Below are 16853 nucleotides of genomic sequence, written 5' to 3' on the forward strand. Positions count from 1 at the left end.
AGTGAGTAAGTGAGTTAGGTTCAACGCCGCTTGAACAATATTCCAGTTATATCACGGCGTGTCAACTGGATGTGGGAGAAAAGCCCGAAGTAATGCAGGTCTCCACTTTGGTGAAAGCCACGATCAAGGGTAAGTGCTGGAGGCGAACCGGGATTTGAACCAGGATTTGAACCAGGATTTGAACCGGGATTTGAACCGAATGTTTACATGCCTCATACAGTCATACACATTTTTAAACACCAGAAACCAAATTTATGAAAAGGATATCTGTTCTCAAATAAAACGACAATGATAACATGCTATGGATGTTTAAAATTCATGCAATATGTAAATTTAGAAATTGAACTTCAAGGAGGAAGCATGCAAACATATAACAGACTTCAACTGCCCAATATTAGAGCATAATGAAAGATTAGACTTTTATCTCCGACAGCTTCTCTATCACCTAACGTCAGTTTAGTTAACTACATTTGTTTTGTTTGTTTGTTTGTTGCTTAACGCGGCACCCAGCAATATTCCAGCTATGTGATGGCGGTCTGTAAATAATTGAGTCTGGAGAAGACAATCTAGTGATTGACATCATGAGCATCGAGTGAGTGAGTGAATGAGTTTGGTTTAACGCCGCTTTTAACAGTATTCCAGTTATATCACGGCGTGTCAGCTTAAGGCAGGAGGAAAGCCAGAAGTGATGCAGGTTTTAGACGTTAACCACTTCGGTGAAACCCACGAGCATGGGTATGGTGCTGACAAACCTAGAAACATAATCGAGGCGAACCGGGATTCGAACCCACAATCATAGGTTTCTGGCGTGCCCAAGGGACGTAACTCTGCACAGCGAATCGCGGCGCCTTAGACGACTGGGCCACCCGTGCCCCCTTATGAGCATCGATCTATGTAACAGGGATCGATGACATGCATCAACCAAGTCAGCGAGTCCGACCACCTGATCCAGTTAGTCTCCTCTTACGACAAACAGAGTCGCCTTTTACGGCAAGTATGGGTTGCTGAAGACCTATTCTACCCCGGAATCTTCACGGGTCTACTTCTATTGCATCGGCACGTGTCACAATTGTGGCCCTTGATGTAACAAAGTCCACGGATACGTCGAAAGTTCTCATCCCTGCTATTACACCAGCACTGGGAATCTAAAGATCATCTACACACAAAGTAAGAAAACATCAGCTAAGGACTGATTACAAATACTGAGTTTCCTGGTTTTCAAGCCATGTCTGTTAATTTTTTATAACATAGTTATAAACAGTTATAAACATTCTTACACTCATAATTTGTACATTCAAAGATACTATTCAAAAGTCTATATACCAGTGTATCAGTACCAATTACTACCAATCAAGCTATTGACTAATATTTTTATTCATCTTTTCAAAACACATTAGGAGGTGGAAAAATAATTATACATTTATTCAACAGCAGATTTAACAATGGTTCCAAAGGCAAAACCTTTTCAAAGAATTTTATCGAATTTTATGTCCTTTAAAACAGATAAGTTCAAGGCCTTTTCAAGCCTTGTTTGACAAATAATTATCATGGGCGGCTTTGCTACTTTGAGCTCTACTGTGTCACAGAAGCCCCAGGGGTCCTTATAGAGTATGTGGTGTTCAAATAATCCACACAAAGATACCAGTAAATTGGTGTGCAAAAAAACCCTCAGAATCACTTAAGGCTCTGAAAACTAAAGCACACGCAAGGCCTTAAAAAAATGAAATATGCTTACTTGTAAAAAAACTAAAACATTCAGGGGGAAAAAAGTGCTTGCGATGAATTTTTATGAATGAAAAAAACATACATAAGAAACAAGTGCTTTGGGCCAAAATGCATTAGCATAAACACAACAGTTTGGGGTGGAAACTTGTAGATAAGTTGTGAAATACAGAAATGACAATCACAGTTGCAGGACATCGTTGTGAAAACACATTTTTAACTTGTAAACAACGAATCTGTAGACAACAAATCGAATACACTGACTAGGCCAAAGTTCAATTTTGAGAAAAAAATTATTCATCAAGTGAAACACGAAATATAACAATTGAAAAAATACAAATATAATTCTGAAATTGACAACAGAAATGAATGACTTAACGATCTAGACACAACATGAACCAGCTAGTGACTAACATCTATGCCAAGCGTCATCGTAATCGTCACCAGAACCGGTCCGCACTTAGCAAAAAAAGTCACATCATGAAATTATTTAACAAATATCAACAGATGAATTATTATTACAGTTTGTTAATTCTTGAAACATTGAAATAGAAAATGTGTTTTTCCTGACTACACACTGTAAGCCTTTTATAGCATTCTGATAACAATCTTATATTAATCATATGCAAATATATTCATGTTGACTTAACAGTTGCATGATCAGAAGTGATCCATTACGTGTAAAGCTATCCTTGAAAATGTGCCTATTTGTATAACTTTAATACATATATCATACTTATATTAGGATAGCTTGAAACAAATAATACTAATTATATTTTAAACATTCAGAAAAATACAATTATCAAGAGTGGATGAGTTGGGTTTAAGGCCGCTTTTAACAGTCTTCCAGTTATATCACGGCATGTCAGCTTAATGTGGGAGGAAAGCCCGAAGTGATGCAGGTCTCCGACGTTTACAACTTCGGTGAAACCCACGTGCACAGGTATGGTGCTGACAAACCTAGAAACATAATCGGGCCGAACTGGGATTCGAACCAACGATCATAGGTTTCTGGTGTGCCCAGGGGACGCAACTCTGCACAGCGAATTGCGGCGCCTTAGACGACTGGGCTACCCGTGCCCCCTGGGTATGAAAGAAATGTAAGTTTTTGCCCAAATAGTGATAACACAATCAACGCCCAAGCAACCCTTCCCCACTGCCCCCCCCCCCCCCATCTCCTACCCCACAGGATACATATGACATTAAACAAACTAATTCAGGCCAAGGGCTCACACAAGTTCCATGCTATCATCATCAGGATAACAGTTGTTTTCGCTATCAACTTCAGGTTAATTTTGAAGGCTGGTTATTCATAGAACAAAGACTGCCAAGAACAAAAAGATGTTTACATAGCTTCAGCAATATTCCAGCTATATGACAGTGGCCTATAAATGGACAGTTGATTATTATTATGATCAATGATCCATGTCTAGGGGCCCATCCTAACCCTGGATCCTGACCAGGAGACCAGCATCAGTTGCTAGGGACCCATCCTAACCCCGGATCCTAACAAGGAGACCAGCATCAGTTGCTAGGGGCCCATCCTAACCCCGGATCCTGACCAGGAGAACAGCATCAGTTGCTAGGGGCCCATCCTAACCCCGGATCCTAACAAGGAGACCAGCATCAGTTCCTAGGGACCTATCCTAACCCCGGATCCTGACCAGGAGACCAGCCTCAGTTGCTAGGGACCCATCCTAACCCCGGATCCTAACAAGGAGACCAGCATCAGTTGCGAGGGACCTATCCTAACCCCGGATCCTGATCAGGAGACCAGCCTCAGTTGCTAGGGACCTATCCTAACCCCGGATCCTGACTAGGAGACCAGCATCAGTTGCTAGGGACCTATCCTGACCCCGGATCCTGACCAGGAGACCAGCCTCAGTTGCTAGGGACCTATCTAACCCCGGATCCTGACCAGGAGACCAGCATCAGTTGCTAGGGACCTATCCTAACCCCGGATCCTGACCAGGAGACCAGCCTCAGTTGCTAGGGACCTATCCTAATGCCGGGACCTGACAAGGAGACCAGCCTAAGTTGCTAGGGACCTATCCTAATGCCGGATCCTGACAAGGAGGCCTGCCTCAGTTGCTAGGGAACTATCCTGACCCCAGATCCTGACCAAGAGACCAGCATCAGTTGCTAGGTGCCTATACTAACCCAGAGTCCCTACAAGGAGGCCAGCATCAGTTGCTAGGGACAACCTAATCTGGAACCTCCATGGGCTTTCCCCTCTCTTTCAAACTTGGGGCCCTATGAATCCCAACAGCGAGATATTGATGACACTCTCACCTGGTTTCCTCTTGGCTGTAGACTTGCGGTTAGCCTTGGGGCTCTTGAGTGCCTCATCCCGGCACATGAGGGCGGGGCGGAGTGGGGGGGAGGGGCGGAGACAGGACATGCTCCAGGTCTTGTGGACTGGCTTGTGGTGAGGGGGGGACTGGTGGACGTGGGACTGCATCACCTGCGCCGTCTTGGCCTGGGTCTTCACCGTGCTGATGCTGGGCTGAGATGTGGAGATCGAGATCTGGAACAGCCAAGTGTCAGTGAGATAACATAGAGTGTGTCTCAGTTTGTTTGTTAGTTGTTTTATGTTAGTCTACATGTTTCCCAGCGTTGTCACTGTGGGTTGAAAATGATCAAATCTGGACTAGACAAACCAGGGGTTGATATTATGAGCAATGTCCCAGGCTGTTGGGATATGAGTGAGTGAGTGAGTATGGTTTTATGCCGCTTTTAGCAATATTCCAGCAATATCATGGCGGGGGACACCAGAAATGGGCTTCACACATTGTACCCATGTTGGGAATCGAACCCGGGTCTTCGGCGTGACGAGCGAACGCTTTAACCACTAGGCTACCCGAACGCCCCTGTTGGGATATGAAGACATGCAGTTAAGAATGTCACCCGTCCCGTCCAAATAATCCAGTTTAGCGATCTCTAGAGATAGTGCTTGTGAAGGAGCTGTGTGTGTGTGTCTGTGTCTGTGTGTGTGTGTGTGTGTCTCACCTGGTCTGGATGTCTGTGAGTGTGGGGGGAGGGGGATCCTCTGTAAGCTGTGTTGGTATGTCTGAGAGTGGGGTTTTCTGGTTTCAGGGTGGGTCACCTGTACGTCCTGTGTGTGTGTCGGTGAGTGGGGTTTTGCGGGCAGGCGAGGAGGGTCTTGTTTAAGCTGTGTGTGTAAGAGTGTGGAGTTCGGGGGTAGGGTGGCTCACCTGTAAGCTCTGTGGTTTGGTGGAAGAGGAATGATACGTCTGGTTGACCTGCTGTCGGAGGGTGTCCAGCCACGGCCCCACCTCCACCTTGGTGCCGCACGTCACCACCATCTTCTCTATCATGTTACCTGCAACATGCCACAGTGTCGCCATCACGCAAAGAGGAAGGTCACACACACAGGGAGAAATACATACCACTACTGACACTTTACTTGTGGATGAATATGTTCATTCTTACACAGTGAAACCTGTTGAAAAATAATGATATATCACCTCTCCCACCTTACCCAATAATTTCTCACCCAACTGATCTCACCTCACCCCAACCTTTTCGACCCACCCATCGCATCAGCATCCATCTCACCCCACCCATCACATCACCATCCATCTCACCCAATCCATCTTACTCCACCCATCCCATCACCACCATCCATCTCATCCCACCCATCGCATCACCACCAGCTTCCATCTCACCCCACCCATCCCATGACCACCATCCATCTCACCCCATCCATCTCACCCCACCACCATCCATCTCACCCCACCACCATCCATCTCACCCCACCCATCCCATCACCACCATCCATCTCACCCCACCCATCCCATCAACACCATCCATCTCACCCCACCCATCTCAAGAAACCCAATCTGTCTAACCCCATGCACCCACCCCATCCCACCCACCCATCTCACCTCACCTATTTCACCAATCTGTCCACCCCAGATATTCACCTCAACCATTGCCCTATACAATCTCAGCCCCCATCTCCCCAAACCAATCTCACCCATGCCCCCTCCCACAGCCATTTCATCCCACCTATCTTACCTAATGTACTCACCTCACCTCACCCAACCATCTTATCCCACTCATCTCACCATCACCCATCTCACTTAGACAAAACACATCTTGTAGAAGGTCAGTCTGTCCTCAATATGAGAGACATCTTCTACATGCATAAAAGAACAATCAGGAATGTTTAACACATCTGCAAGCTTCATGCGTAGTTACCGGAGATCTCGAAACCGTTAGGGTAGGCCTCCAGGTCCTCACACCGGTTGACGGTCATCCCGCTCAGTGGCAGCTTGCCCTGCAGGGGAGACAACCACTGTCAACACTCCAACAACAACAAGTTCTAAAAAATATCAATTGCACAAAAAACATACTTTTCCTCTTCTTAGGGGCGGTCGGGTAGCCTAGTGGTTAAAGCGTTCGCTCGTCATGCCGAAGACCCGGGTTCGATTCCCGATATGGGTACAATGTGTGAAGCCAATTTAAGGTGTCCCCCGCGTGATATCGCTGGAATATTGCTAAATGCGGCATTAAACTATACTCACTCACTCCTTTTCTTAAGGATGATAAAGATATCTTTTCATTCAGTACTTCACAAAACTATTTGAGTTTCAAATTAAGAAACAACTTAACTCTGCATAAGTTATTTGTTATAATTATGATTGTATCATTAAATTGTGAAAAATTCACTGAATTTATCTATAATATATTCCCAGGTAGAACAAGGGGAAAGGGCAATCATGTTTAACACCAGTAAGACAAGTGAGCTCTAATTTGTGACAGATAGTCTGCATTACCTCGTACTGGTAGCCGCTGAGCCTCGGGCTCATGGACAACATGAGCAACACGTTGGGGAACAGGACAAAAATCCGGTCGTGCTTCTCCCCGGTCTGCTTGTGGAGCTTCACCTGTGACAGATGGACCACCTCCCCAAGACTGGCTATGGACTGAAACACAGACATGGTAGTTGTAGAAACATGACCCATACAGGAATACAAACATGAAACAGGAGGCTAAGGTCACAGAATGTTCCAGTGTCAGGAGGCTACAATTACAAGAAGCTCCAGAGGCTATGATTACAAGAAGCTCCAGAGGCTACGATCACAAGATGCTCCAACCTTGGGAGGCTATGATTACAGGAGGCCAAGATCACAGTAGGATCCAAATTCAGGAGGCTACAATTGAAAGAAGCTCTGAAATTGAGAGGCTACGACCACATGAGGCTCCGAACTCAGGAAGCTAAGATTGAAAGAAGCTCTGAATTTGAGAGGCTATGACCACATGAGGCTCCCATCTCAGGAGGCTAAGATTACAAGAAGCTCTGAATTTGAGAAGCTAAGAACACAAAAGGTTCCAAATTCAGGAGGCTCTAACTTGAAAAGGCTCCGACCTCAGAAGGCTAAGATCACTGGAGCTTCCCATATGAGTAGTTCACACTTCAGAGGCTCACACTACAGGCTCTTGCATCAGCAGGTCAAGTTCCTAGGAGGCTCACAACTCAGGAGTTAATATGTCAGCAGGCTTTGACGCCAGAAGCTCGAACCTCTCTCGACATGATGGGTGAACACGCATGCAGTTTGCAGACAGCCTAACTGTGATGCTTTCTGTGTACTCATACTCTCAGACACTACACTGGCTCTCACCTCTCCCTACCAGCCAGCTATAGTGCTGGTCACAATCTCAAGTCTCTCACCTCTCCTTCCCAGCCAGCTATAGTGCTGGTCACAATCTCAAGGATCTCACCTCTCCCTCCCAGCCAGCTATAGTGCTGGTCACAATCTCAAGGCTCTCACCTCTCCCTCCCAGCCAGCTATAGTGCTGGTCACAATCTCAAGGCTCTCACCTCTCCCTCCCAGCCAGCTATAGTGCTGGTCACAATCTCAAGGCTCTCACCTCTCCCTCCCAGCCAGCTATTGTGCTGGTCACAATCTCAAGGCTCTCACCTCTCCCTCCAAGCCAGCTATAGTGCTGGTCACAATCTCAAGGTTCTCACCTCTCCTTCCAAGCCAGCTATAGTGCTGGTGACAATCTCAAGGCTCTCACCTCTCCCTCCCAGCCAGCTATTGTGCTGGTGACAATCTCAAGGCTCTCACCTCTCCCTCCCAGCCACTCTCACCTCTCCCTCCAAGCCAGCTATAGTGCTGGTCACAATCTCAAGGCTCTCACCTCTCCCTCCCAGCCAGCTATAGTGCTAGTCACAATCTCAAGGCTCTCACCTCTCCCTCCCAGCCAGCTATAGTGCCGGTGACAATCTCAAGGCTCTCACCTCTCCCTCCCAGCCAGCTATAGTGCTGGTCACAATCTCAAGGCTCTCACCTCTCCCTCCCAGCCAGCTATAGTGCTAGTCACAATCTCAAGGCTCTCACCTCTCCCTCCCAGCCAGCTATAGTGCCGGTGACAATCTCAAGGCTCTCACCTCTCCCTCCCAGCCAGCTATTGTGCTGGTGACAATCTCAAGGCTCTCACCTCTCCCTCCCAGCCAGCTATAGTGCCGGTGACAATCTCAAGGCTCTCACCTCTCCCTCCCAGCCAGCTATTGTGCTGGTGACAATCTCAAGGCTCTCACCTCTCCCTCCCAGCCAGCTATAGTGCCGGTGACAATCTCAAGGCTCTCACCTCTCCCTCCCAGCCAGCTATAGTGCTGGTGACAATCTCAAGGCTCTCACCTCTCCCTCCCAGCCAGCTATAGTGCCGGTGACAATCTCAAGGCTCTCACCTCTCCCTCCCAGCCAGCTATAGTGCTGGTGACAATCTCAAGGCTCTCACCTCTCCCTACCAGCCAGCTATAGTGCTGGTCACAATCTAAAGTCTCTCACCTCTCCTTCCCTGCCAGCTATTGCTCTGGTCACAATCTCAAGGCTCTCACCTCTCCCTCCCAGCCAGCTATAGTGCTGGTGACAATCTCAAGGCTCTCACCTCTCCCTCCCAGCCAGCTATAGTGCTGGTGACAATCTCAAGGCTCTCACCTCTCCCTCCCAGCCAGCTATAGTGCTGGTCACAATCTCAAGGCTCTCACCTCTCCCTCACAGCCAGCTATTGTGCTAGTCACAATCTCAAGGCTCTCACCTCTCCCTCACAGCCAGCTATAGTGCTAGTCACAATCACAAGGCTCTCACCTCTACCTCCCAGCCACTCTCACCTCTCCCTCCCAGCCAGCTATAGTGCTGGTCACAATCTCAAGGTTCTCACCTCTCCCTCCCAGCCAGCTATAGTGCTGGTCACAATCTCAAGGTTCTCACCTCTCCCTCCCAGCCAGCTATAGTGCTGGTCACAATCTCAAGGTTCTCACCTCTCCCTCCCAGCCAGCTATAGTGCTGGTCACAATCTAAAGTCTCTCACCTCTCCCTCCCAGCCAGCTATAGTGCTGGTGACAATCTCAAGGCTCTCACCTCTCCCTCCCAGCCAGCTATAGTGCTGGTCACAATCTCAAGTCTCTCACCTCTCCCTCCCAGCCAGCTATAGTGCTGGTCACAATCTCAAGGTTCTCACCTCTCCCTCCCAGCCAGCTATAGTGCTGGTCACAATCTCAAGTCTCTCACCTCTCCCTCCCAGCCAGCTATAGTGCTGGTCACAATCTCAAGCTCCATCTCCTTCAGCTTACGCACTTCTAAACACGAATTCTGAAATGTGAAGGCAGCATACAGTCATCAAGGTGCAAGGTGACGACACTGGTAGGACTGATAATGGGATCAGGGGATTTATTATAATAGAATAAGATATGATAAGCTGAATAACTCAAAGTTTTCAATTTGATAATATATACTACTTATAATATATATCTATAAGAAGATATAGAACACCAGTATGCTTGTCATAAGAGGCGACCAACGGGATTGGGTGGTCAGGCTCGCTGACTTGGTTGATGCATGTCATTGTATCCAAAATGCGTGGATCGATGCTCATGATGTTAATCACTGGATTGTCTGGTCCAGAATCGATTATTTACAGACCGCTGTCATACAGCTGGAATATTGCTGAGTGCAGCGTTAAACAACAACAAAAACAAAAAAAAACTAGAAGAACAAAGCTGTGAAGTAAACTAATTGGTCAAGGTATCTCCTCAACAGACACTATTTAACAGCCCTGTGACTTACAGCTATATCTCTATACACTGCTATGGCCCTTTGCGTGTCTCCGCGATCTGGATGGCTTTCCTAAAACGAATAAATATTCATTTATAATTAAAAATAAAAACATGCTACACAAACAGCTAAACATACTTTCCGCTTTAATGGTCAAATCAGAGGATTCACTTTCAGATACACAACTAAAAAGCACACCAAGTATGAACTTTCCGCGTTATATATTGACTTTTATCAATAATTTGGTCACAGGATCTACTTTCAGTTTGTTGTTTTATGCTATCAAGTTTCTTTCATTTTCAGAAACCAATCAGTCCCTACTATGTCATTTGTCGTCCCTGCCACACTGGCTGAAAACATTAATACAAGCGTTTACCGCTAATTATCAATTCTTTACTGGCAAAATTAGGTCTGGATCAGTAATTAACAGGGACAGTCGGTCCCTGTGGACTGGCAAATTAAGTACCTTATAAATCTTTGTTGTTGTGCAAAATATCCGCATTTATCAACAAAGCGTATATTTCTAAAAAAGTCGGCTTTTCTCTTATCCTCAGGGTTTCCTGTTGTCTATTTTTGGTGCAAGGAAATAACATTTCACTTTGCTTCGAGGTTAAATATATATCTGGAGCGACATAGTCTCAAACCAAAGTGAAATATTAAAAAAGAAAAGAGAAAATTGTGACTGAACTTTGTGTACATGTACTGTACAATAAATACATGTTGGTGTACTTTTTACGAAAGTACTTAAGCAGTGATATGTGCAAGGTTTCCAGTTTAACAATGTCCGGACAGACAAGGTTTGACAGTATAAAGGTGTACCTCAATGTGCCTCTCCAGCTCCTTCAGCAGACTGGGGTATCGGTCGAGTCGAGTGAAGGGCTTGGACAGGTTGGTGGTGAGAGTCATGGCCCCTGGGGGTGTGGCACCCACACTCTCCATGAATCTACTCAGGTCCTCCCTGAAACACCATCAATCATGTACATAGCTGTCACTCAGCTGTCAATGCCTGATGTACCTGCAGCCTACTTCCTGCTTTGTGGTTGGCTGTTTCTTTTAAACTTTTACATTGATAAATAACACTTTTTTATCGATAACAACTTCTATATTCTTTGAAACAACGTTAGTCTCTCTCAAATACCCTAAGAATAGGTTATACCCTAAGAATACGTTAAAAAAAGGAGTCCAACTCAAGTCTAGAATGATTGGGCAAGTTGTCCATTTGGATTATATTTTTTCATTTTGTATATATATGTTTTTTTAAATAAGATAACATTATTTCTGGGACTAAATGTTAGTCCATAACGATGTTTCAGGGCTTCTACTTGTCCCTTCTCTGGTGAATATTGAGTAAACACAGTGAGTTAATATTTCTGTATAAATACAACCTGATATGTTCACACAAGGTAGGATAAGGCTAAAAAAAATAACAGTCTTGGTTCTCAGGTTCTCCGGCACCGCCTGCATCATCATAAAGTCCGTCGCACGTTGCAATATCATTTCCATTTTAAATTTTTAAAAATAAATCCTAATACTTAAAAACAATGCGATCCCAATATAGCATGCAGTTACTTCCATTTACATGTACATCTCATGTTATGGTCATGGTGGCAGTAGGATTTTGGTTGGTTGGTTGGTTGGTTTGTTGTTTAACGCCGCACTCAGCAATATTCCAGCTTTATGACGGCGGTCTGTACAATAATCGAGTCTGGACCAGACAATCCAGTGATTGACATCATGAGCATCGATCCACACAATTGGGATCGATGACATGCATCAACAAAGTCAGTGAGCATGACCACCTGATCCCGTTAGTCGCCTTTTACGACAAGCATAGTCGCCTTTTGCGACAAGCATAGTCGCCTTTTACGGCAAGTATGGGTTGCTGAAGACCTATTCTAACCCAGAATCCCTGTACATGTAGGGAGGCCCTTTCCCAGGTTGATGGCACACAAATGTTCATATGGTTACATACAGGTTTGTACAAGCAAAAAAACCAACGCCCACACACTCTATATTTTCAAAAATCTTTGCCTGAGAACCAATTCTTTTTTTTTTTAAAAGCCTTCATGCACAAAGATAACAATGTCATGAGAAAGCCAAAGGGAAGCAACTCTGTATAGCACATTGTATGACTTCAGCTGCCTCGTCACCTGTGTATCTGCAGCACTGAGACGGCCTTGGGGTGGTTGCCGCAGTAGTCCATGTACAGCCGCTTCAGCTGCTCTGCGTGCTTCATGAACACGCCGCCGATACGGCGCTGCATCGGGGGCAGTCTGCAACAAGAACCCATTGTCTCAGTCTACATCAGTTTGTTTGTTGTTTGGAAAGTGACTTAGTTCAAATGTGCCTCTGTTCACCCAGCAGGGAATGGGTTCCCGATATGTGAGGTGGATGTAAAAACCTTTTAGCGCCCCAAGGCAGCTTGGCTTGTATACTCCCCAGGGAGTTGAAAGTGATAACTGGAATGCGAATGGATCCACAGGTTGGGGGACAAACAAAACCGCATTTGAGCACCCCAAACTCCTCAATCCAGTCCTATCCCCCCCCCCCCCCCCCCCCCCCCCTTTCCCACACCCCAAACCCCTCAATCCAGTCTTATCCCCCCCCTACTAAACCCCAAACCCCCCAATCCAGCCCTAATGCCCCCCCCCCACCCCTCAATCCAGTCCTATCCCTCCCTTCCCACACCCCAAACCCCTCAAGACAGCCCTATCCCCCCCCGCCCCCTACACCTCCACCCCACAGTGGTACCTCCCTCTGAACACTCTTCTCTAACCCATTGAGAAATGAGTAAAATGGAGTAAGACTATGTTAATGAATCATTATTTGAGATATGACTTTAACAGTGGCCCCAATCAAGAAGGGGACAATGAGATGGATGATACGCCTGAGTTGCAGCTCCCTTCACTACCAGCAGCCTGGACACTGAAACTTACGTACACCATAAACTCTAGTGTTGCGTTCTGACCTGGTAATAATCTCTCAGAAGATGATGGTTGGTTTTCGAAAATTCACTTTTTCGGTTGACTTGAACCCCGGTTAATTTCCCCAGGTCCCCACAAGTTTGACACAACAAGGTTCAACTGTATTTCCTCTGTGACCCCCTCAATCCAGCCCTATCCCTTCCTGTGGGACCCTCCTCTCACTCTACACCAACCCACATATTTCCCTCCCTGACCCCCTCAATCCAGCCCTCCCCCCTCCCCTGTGGGACCCTCCTCTCACTCTACACCAACCCACATATTTCCCTCCCTGACCCCCTCAATCCAGCCCTCCCCCCTCCCCTGTGGGACCCTCCTCTCACTCTACACCAACCCACATATTTCCCTCCCTGACCCCCTCAATCCAGCCCTCCCCCCTCCCCTGTGGGACCCTCCTCTCACTCTACACCAACCCACATATTTCCCTCCCTGACCCCCTCAATCCAGCCCTCCCCCCTCCCCTGTGGGACCCTCCTCTCACTCTACACCAACCTACATATTTCCCTCCCTGACCCCCTCCAGCCCTCCCCCCTCCCCTGTGGGACCCTCCTCTCACTCTACACCAACCCACATATTTCCCTCCCTGACCCCCTCCAGCCCTCCCCCCTCCCCTGTGGGACCCTCCTCTCACTCTACACCAACCTACATATTTCCCTCCCTGACCCCCTCAATCCAGCCCTCCCCCCTCCCCTGTGGGACCCTCCTCTCACTCTACACCAACCTACATATTTCCCTCCCTGACCCCCTCCAGCCCTCCCCCCTCCCCTGTGGGACCCTCCTCTCACTCTACACCAACCTACATATTTCCCTCCCTGACCCCCTCCAGCCCTCCCCCCTCCCCTGTGGGACCCTCCTCTCACTCTACACCAACCTACATATTTCCCTCCCTGACCCCCTCCAGCCCTCCCCCCTCCCCTGTGGGACCTTCCTCTCACTCTACACCAACCCACATATTTCCCTCCCTGACCCCCTCAATCCAGCCCTCCCCCCTCCCCTGTGGGACCCTCCTCTCACTCTACACCAACCCACATATTCCCCTCCCTGACCCCCTCAATCCATCCCTATCCCTTCCTGTGGGACCCTCCCCTGGGCACTCTCCTCTAACCCATATATTCCCCTCCCCCCTCCCCGCAGGTGTTGACTGAAATCTGGCTGCACATACCCTCCCGTGTCCAGGGATGACTGACACACTTCTTATAGCTGGGCTATCAGCATCTCACAATGCTACAGTTCTCCAGAACAATTGGTAGGTCACGCCTACCATGTGGCCTACCACAGAAGCTTGCTCGCACACTGATCTAAAATCTAAAATTAACTTAAGATCTACAGAATCTAAACATTTTTCACATAAAATGACAAAATGGGCTTTGGACTCGAATATTACCATTTGAACAAAACACAAGACCTACGTGATGGTACAAATTTTAAGCACCTAAAAAGAATTAAACTTGCTTTTGTTATGTCTAATCATATTCCCTCTATAACAAATCATCTCCTTCCCTCCATAACACATCACTACCCATGCACCCATACCCACATCACCCAACTTCATAACGATTAGGATGGGTTTACCAGCTAAATCTATTCTTAGGAAAACACAATTTGAGCATTTCAGCTTTCCTATCACCGATATTTAAAGAGACAATCAAATCTAAATTCAACTCCCTCTTCAAGGAATCTCTCCAAGATGTAAATACAACAAGAGGCACAGGAAACAAACTTAGGACATATAGGATAGTTAAAAATGAAATAAAATTAGAACCTTATCTCAGTCACTGTAAAGTAAAAAAATATCGAGTTCACTTTTCTAAACTAAGATTAAGTAACCATAAATTAAATATTGAACTTGGAAGACACACAAAGCCACCAACCCCACTACATCAGAGGCTATGCTCTACATGTTCAATCATTGATAACGAAAAACATTACTTACTTCACTGTATTAAACACACTCGACAAAGAAATATACTCTTTGAAAAATTATCTAGACAAAATGTAAATGTAAATGTCCACAGTCATGAAGATAAATTATTTCAATACATCCTATCAAATAATGAAGCAGTCAATATCAACTGCATTTGTTTCCACATCTATAATTTCAAACAATAAATACCCCTCCATAATCAACCGTTGACAATTTTATGTATAAAAAAGAATATCATCACATATATAATATTGATTATTTTGTTTGTGTCTACAGGAATGTAAATTATGTATGTCTGTATATATGTTTATATGGATCATAATGTCTTGTCTTTTAAAATTGCATCTGTCCCGTAATGGAACGATTCTGCAATAAATATTATCTTATCTTATCTTATCTAACAGTACCCCTGACCCCACCCTCCCCCTTACCCCCACCATAACCTGGACCTCAACCTAGACTAACATCTAGCCTCTGAAATGAATATATTTAAAGAAAAAAAAACAATTGTTAAATTATAGTTATAATAAAAAGGAGCCCAGAGACTTTCTTCATTTCAGCAGCAATCTAGACTTACTAAACATTATAGACTTGCATGGGCTGTATTGGATATATTTGTTTCAGGGTCTGTATGACAGACTAACCCCAATCTCACTCCTCTCCCCGTTTCAAATCAACATTCCCCTTGTCCTCCTCCTCCCCCTACCCCCCCTCAGTCTACAGGGGCACCACACAGAGCACTTACTAATGTGCACATGTGTGTGTGTTTGATGCAGAGGAGAAGGGAGTGTAAATCATTCACAGACAGTTCTGTGCCCATGTGTACATGCTGTGTGTCAACATGCGGGAGTATACTTGTCTAAGCAAACACAAGAGATTTCTTTCACCCGTTAACAGGCACAATTTCCAAATACTGTATTCGACGTAATAAGTGCCCAGGGCGCTCTCAAACTTAAAAATAGGGGGCTCTTATTAGAATATGATTTTGGTGAGCATATATGCAGACAGTTACTTCACATACTTGTCCAAAGCAAATTCTACATACCGTATTTGACATAATAAGCGCCCAGCGCGCTCTCAAAAATAGGGGGCTCTTATCAGAATATTATTTGGTGGAAAAAAAAACAGAGTTGAAAGATCGTAAATTTCTTGGTTTGTGCTGACAGCCTGAAATGACACAAAAGAAAGGTCTGTGCGTATTATACACGACAGATATATTTTCCAGAATTTAATTGCTCATAATTAACAGTGCATATAACACACGAGTGCGTATTATACACGAATAAGTAAGTCTTGTGTACACTGATCAATCAGAAGGGGTGTTGATTGGGATTGTTCACTAGCCAATATATTAGCCAACATCGCTGTGGGCGCTTATTACGTCAAATACGGTATTTCAAATGTTTGGCTTCCCTCAAATATACTGACACATGCAAGGCCTAGCTCTCAATCTGCTGTCGTTGCATCCTCCGCGTCTATATATTGATGCATGACAGCTTCTAATGTACACCCTTTGCGAATATGCGGATTGACACAGTAAGCACTCCAGTGTTTACGTTTATAGCACCAGAAAACCAAAACATATTGCAGGCAATTCTTAATAAGACCACTACGATGACCCCTCAAAAAGAACGCTCAAGTTGTTACCAGAACTGTTTTCACACGTTTCAGCTAAGACCAAGAAAGAGCCAACATTTTGTAACTCAGTATCTGTTATTTACATTTGCATAATAACTATAATCATATGCCCTTATCTTGTTAATATACTGATGAACGTTGTACGTAACTTAGAACTTGTATAATCATATGCCATGTGTTTCATCTGTTTGCATGCATGTATAAAATTAAGGTATCATCTTTTGACTTCTTATCATTGTGCCACATGAATGTCCTATTTTCTGTCCTCGTCCCGAGTGGGCATTTTTGTAGAATAAAAATTCTTCTTTAGTAGAAATATTTTTATTGATCTGATACATAACTTTATCTTGTGGACTCTACATTAGCCTACCAGACACACTGCAGGCCAAGTAGACTTGCACAAGTCTCTAAAGCCTAGTTAACATACACTACTTTAAAACATGTTTATATGACGAAATGTACCTTTTAGGATACATTTTGCCCCCTTCTAAGGCAATATTT

At 45.3% G+C, this 16853-nt stretch overlaps 1 protein-coding gene across 1 annotated transcript in view; it reads right to left on the bottom strand.

Annotated features, from left to right (window-relative positions):
* The window catches only part of LOC139448524 (rho guanine nucleotide exchange factor 7-like), an 85005-nt gene that overhangs the window by 28788 nt on the left and 39364 nt on the right, over nt 1-16853 (bottom strand). The window contains exons 6-14 of the mRNA XM_071230079.1: nt 11960-12082; nt 10629-10767; nt 9822-9881; nt 9267-9347; nt 6525-6674; nt 5947-6025; nt 4938-5065; nt 4015-4249; nt 2137-2181 (exon numbers count right to left, since the gene is read on the bottom strand). Coding sequence (XP_071086180.1) covers nt 2137-2181; nt 4015-4249; nt 4938-5065; nt 5947-6025; nt 6525-6674; nt 9267-9347; nt 9822-9881; nt 10629-10767; nt 11960-12082 — 1040 coding nt within the window. The remainder of the gene's footprint in view (nt 1-2136; nt 2182-4014; nt 4250-4937; nt 5066-5946; nt 6026-6524; nt 6675-9266; nt 9348-9821; nt 9882-10628; nt 10768-11959; nt 12083-16853) is intronic.

This window comes from Haliotis cracherodii, unplaced genomic scaffold (genome assembly GCF_022045235.1).
Source record: "Haliotis cracherodii isolate W230 unplaced genomic scaffold, xgHalCrac1.p SCAF_7, whole genome shotgun sequence".
NCBI classification, from domain to species: domain Eukaryota; kingdom Metazoa; phylum Mollusca; class Gastropoda; order Lepetellida; family Haliotidae; genus Haliotis; species Haliotis cracherodii.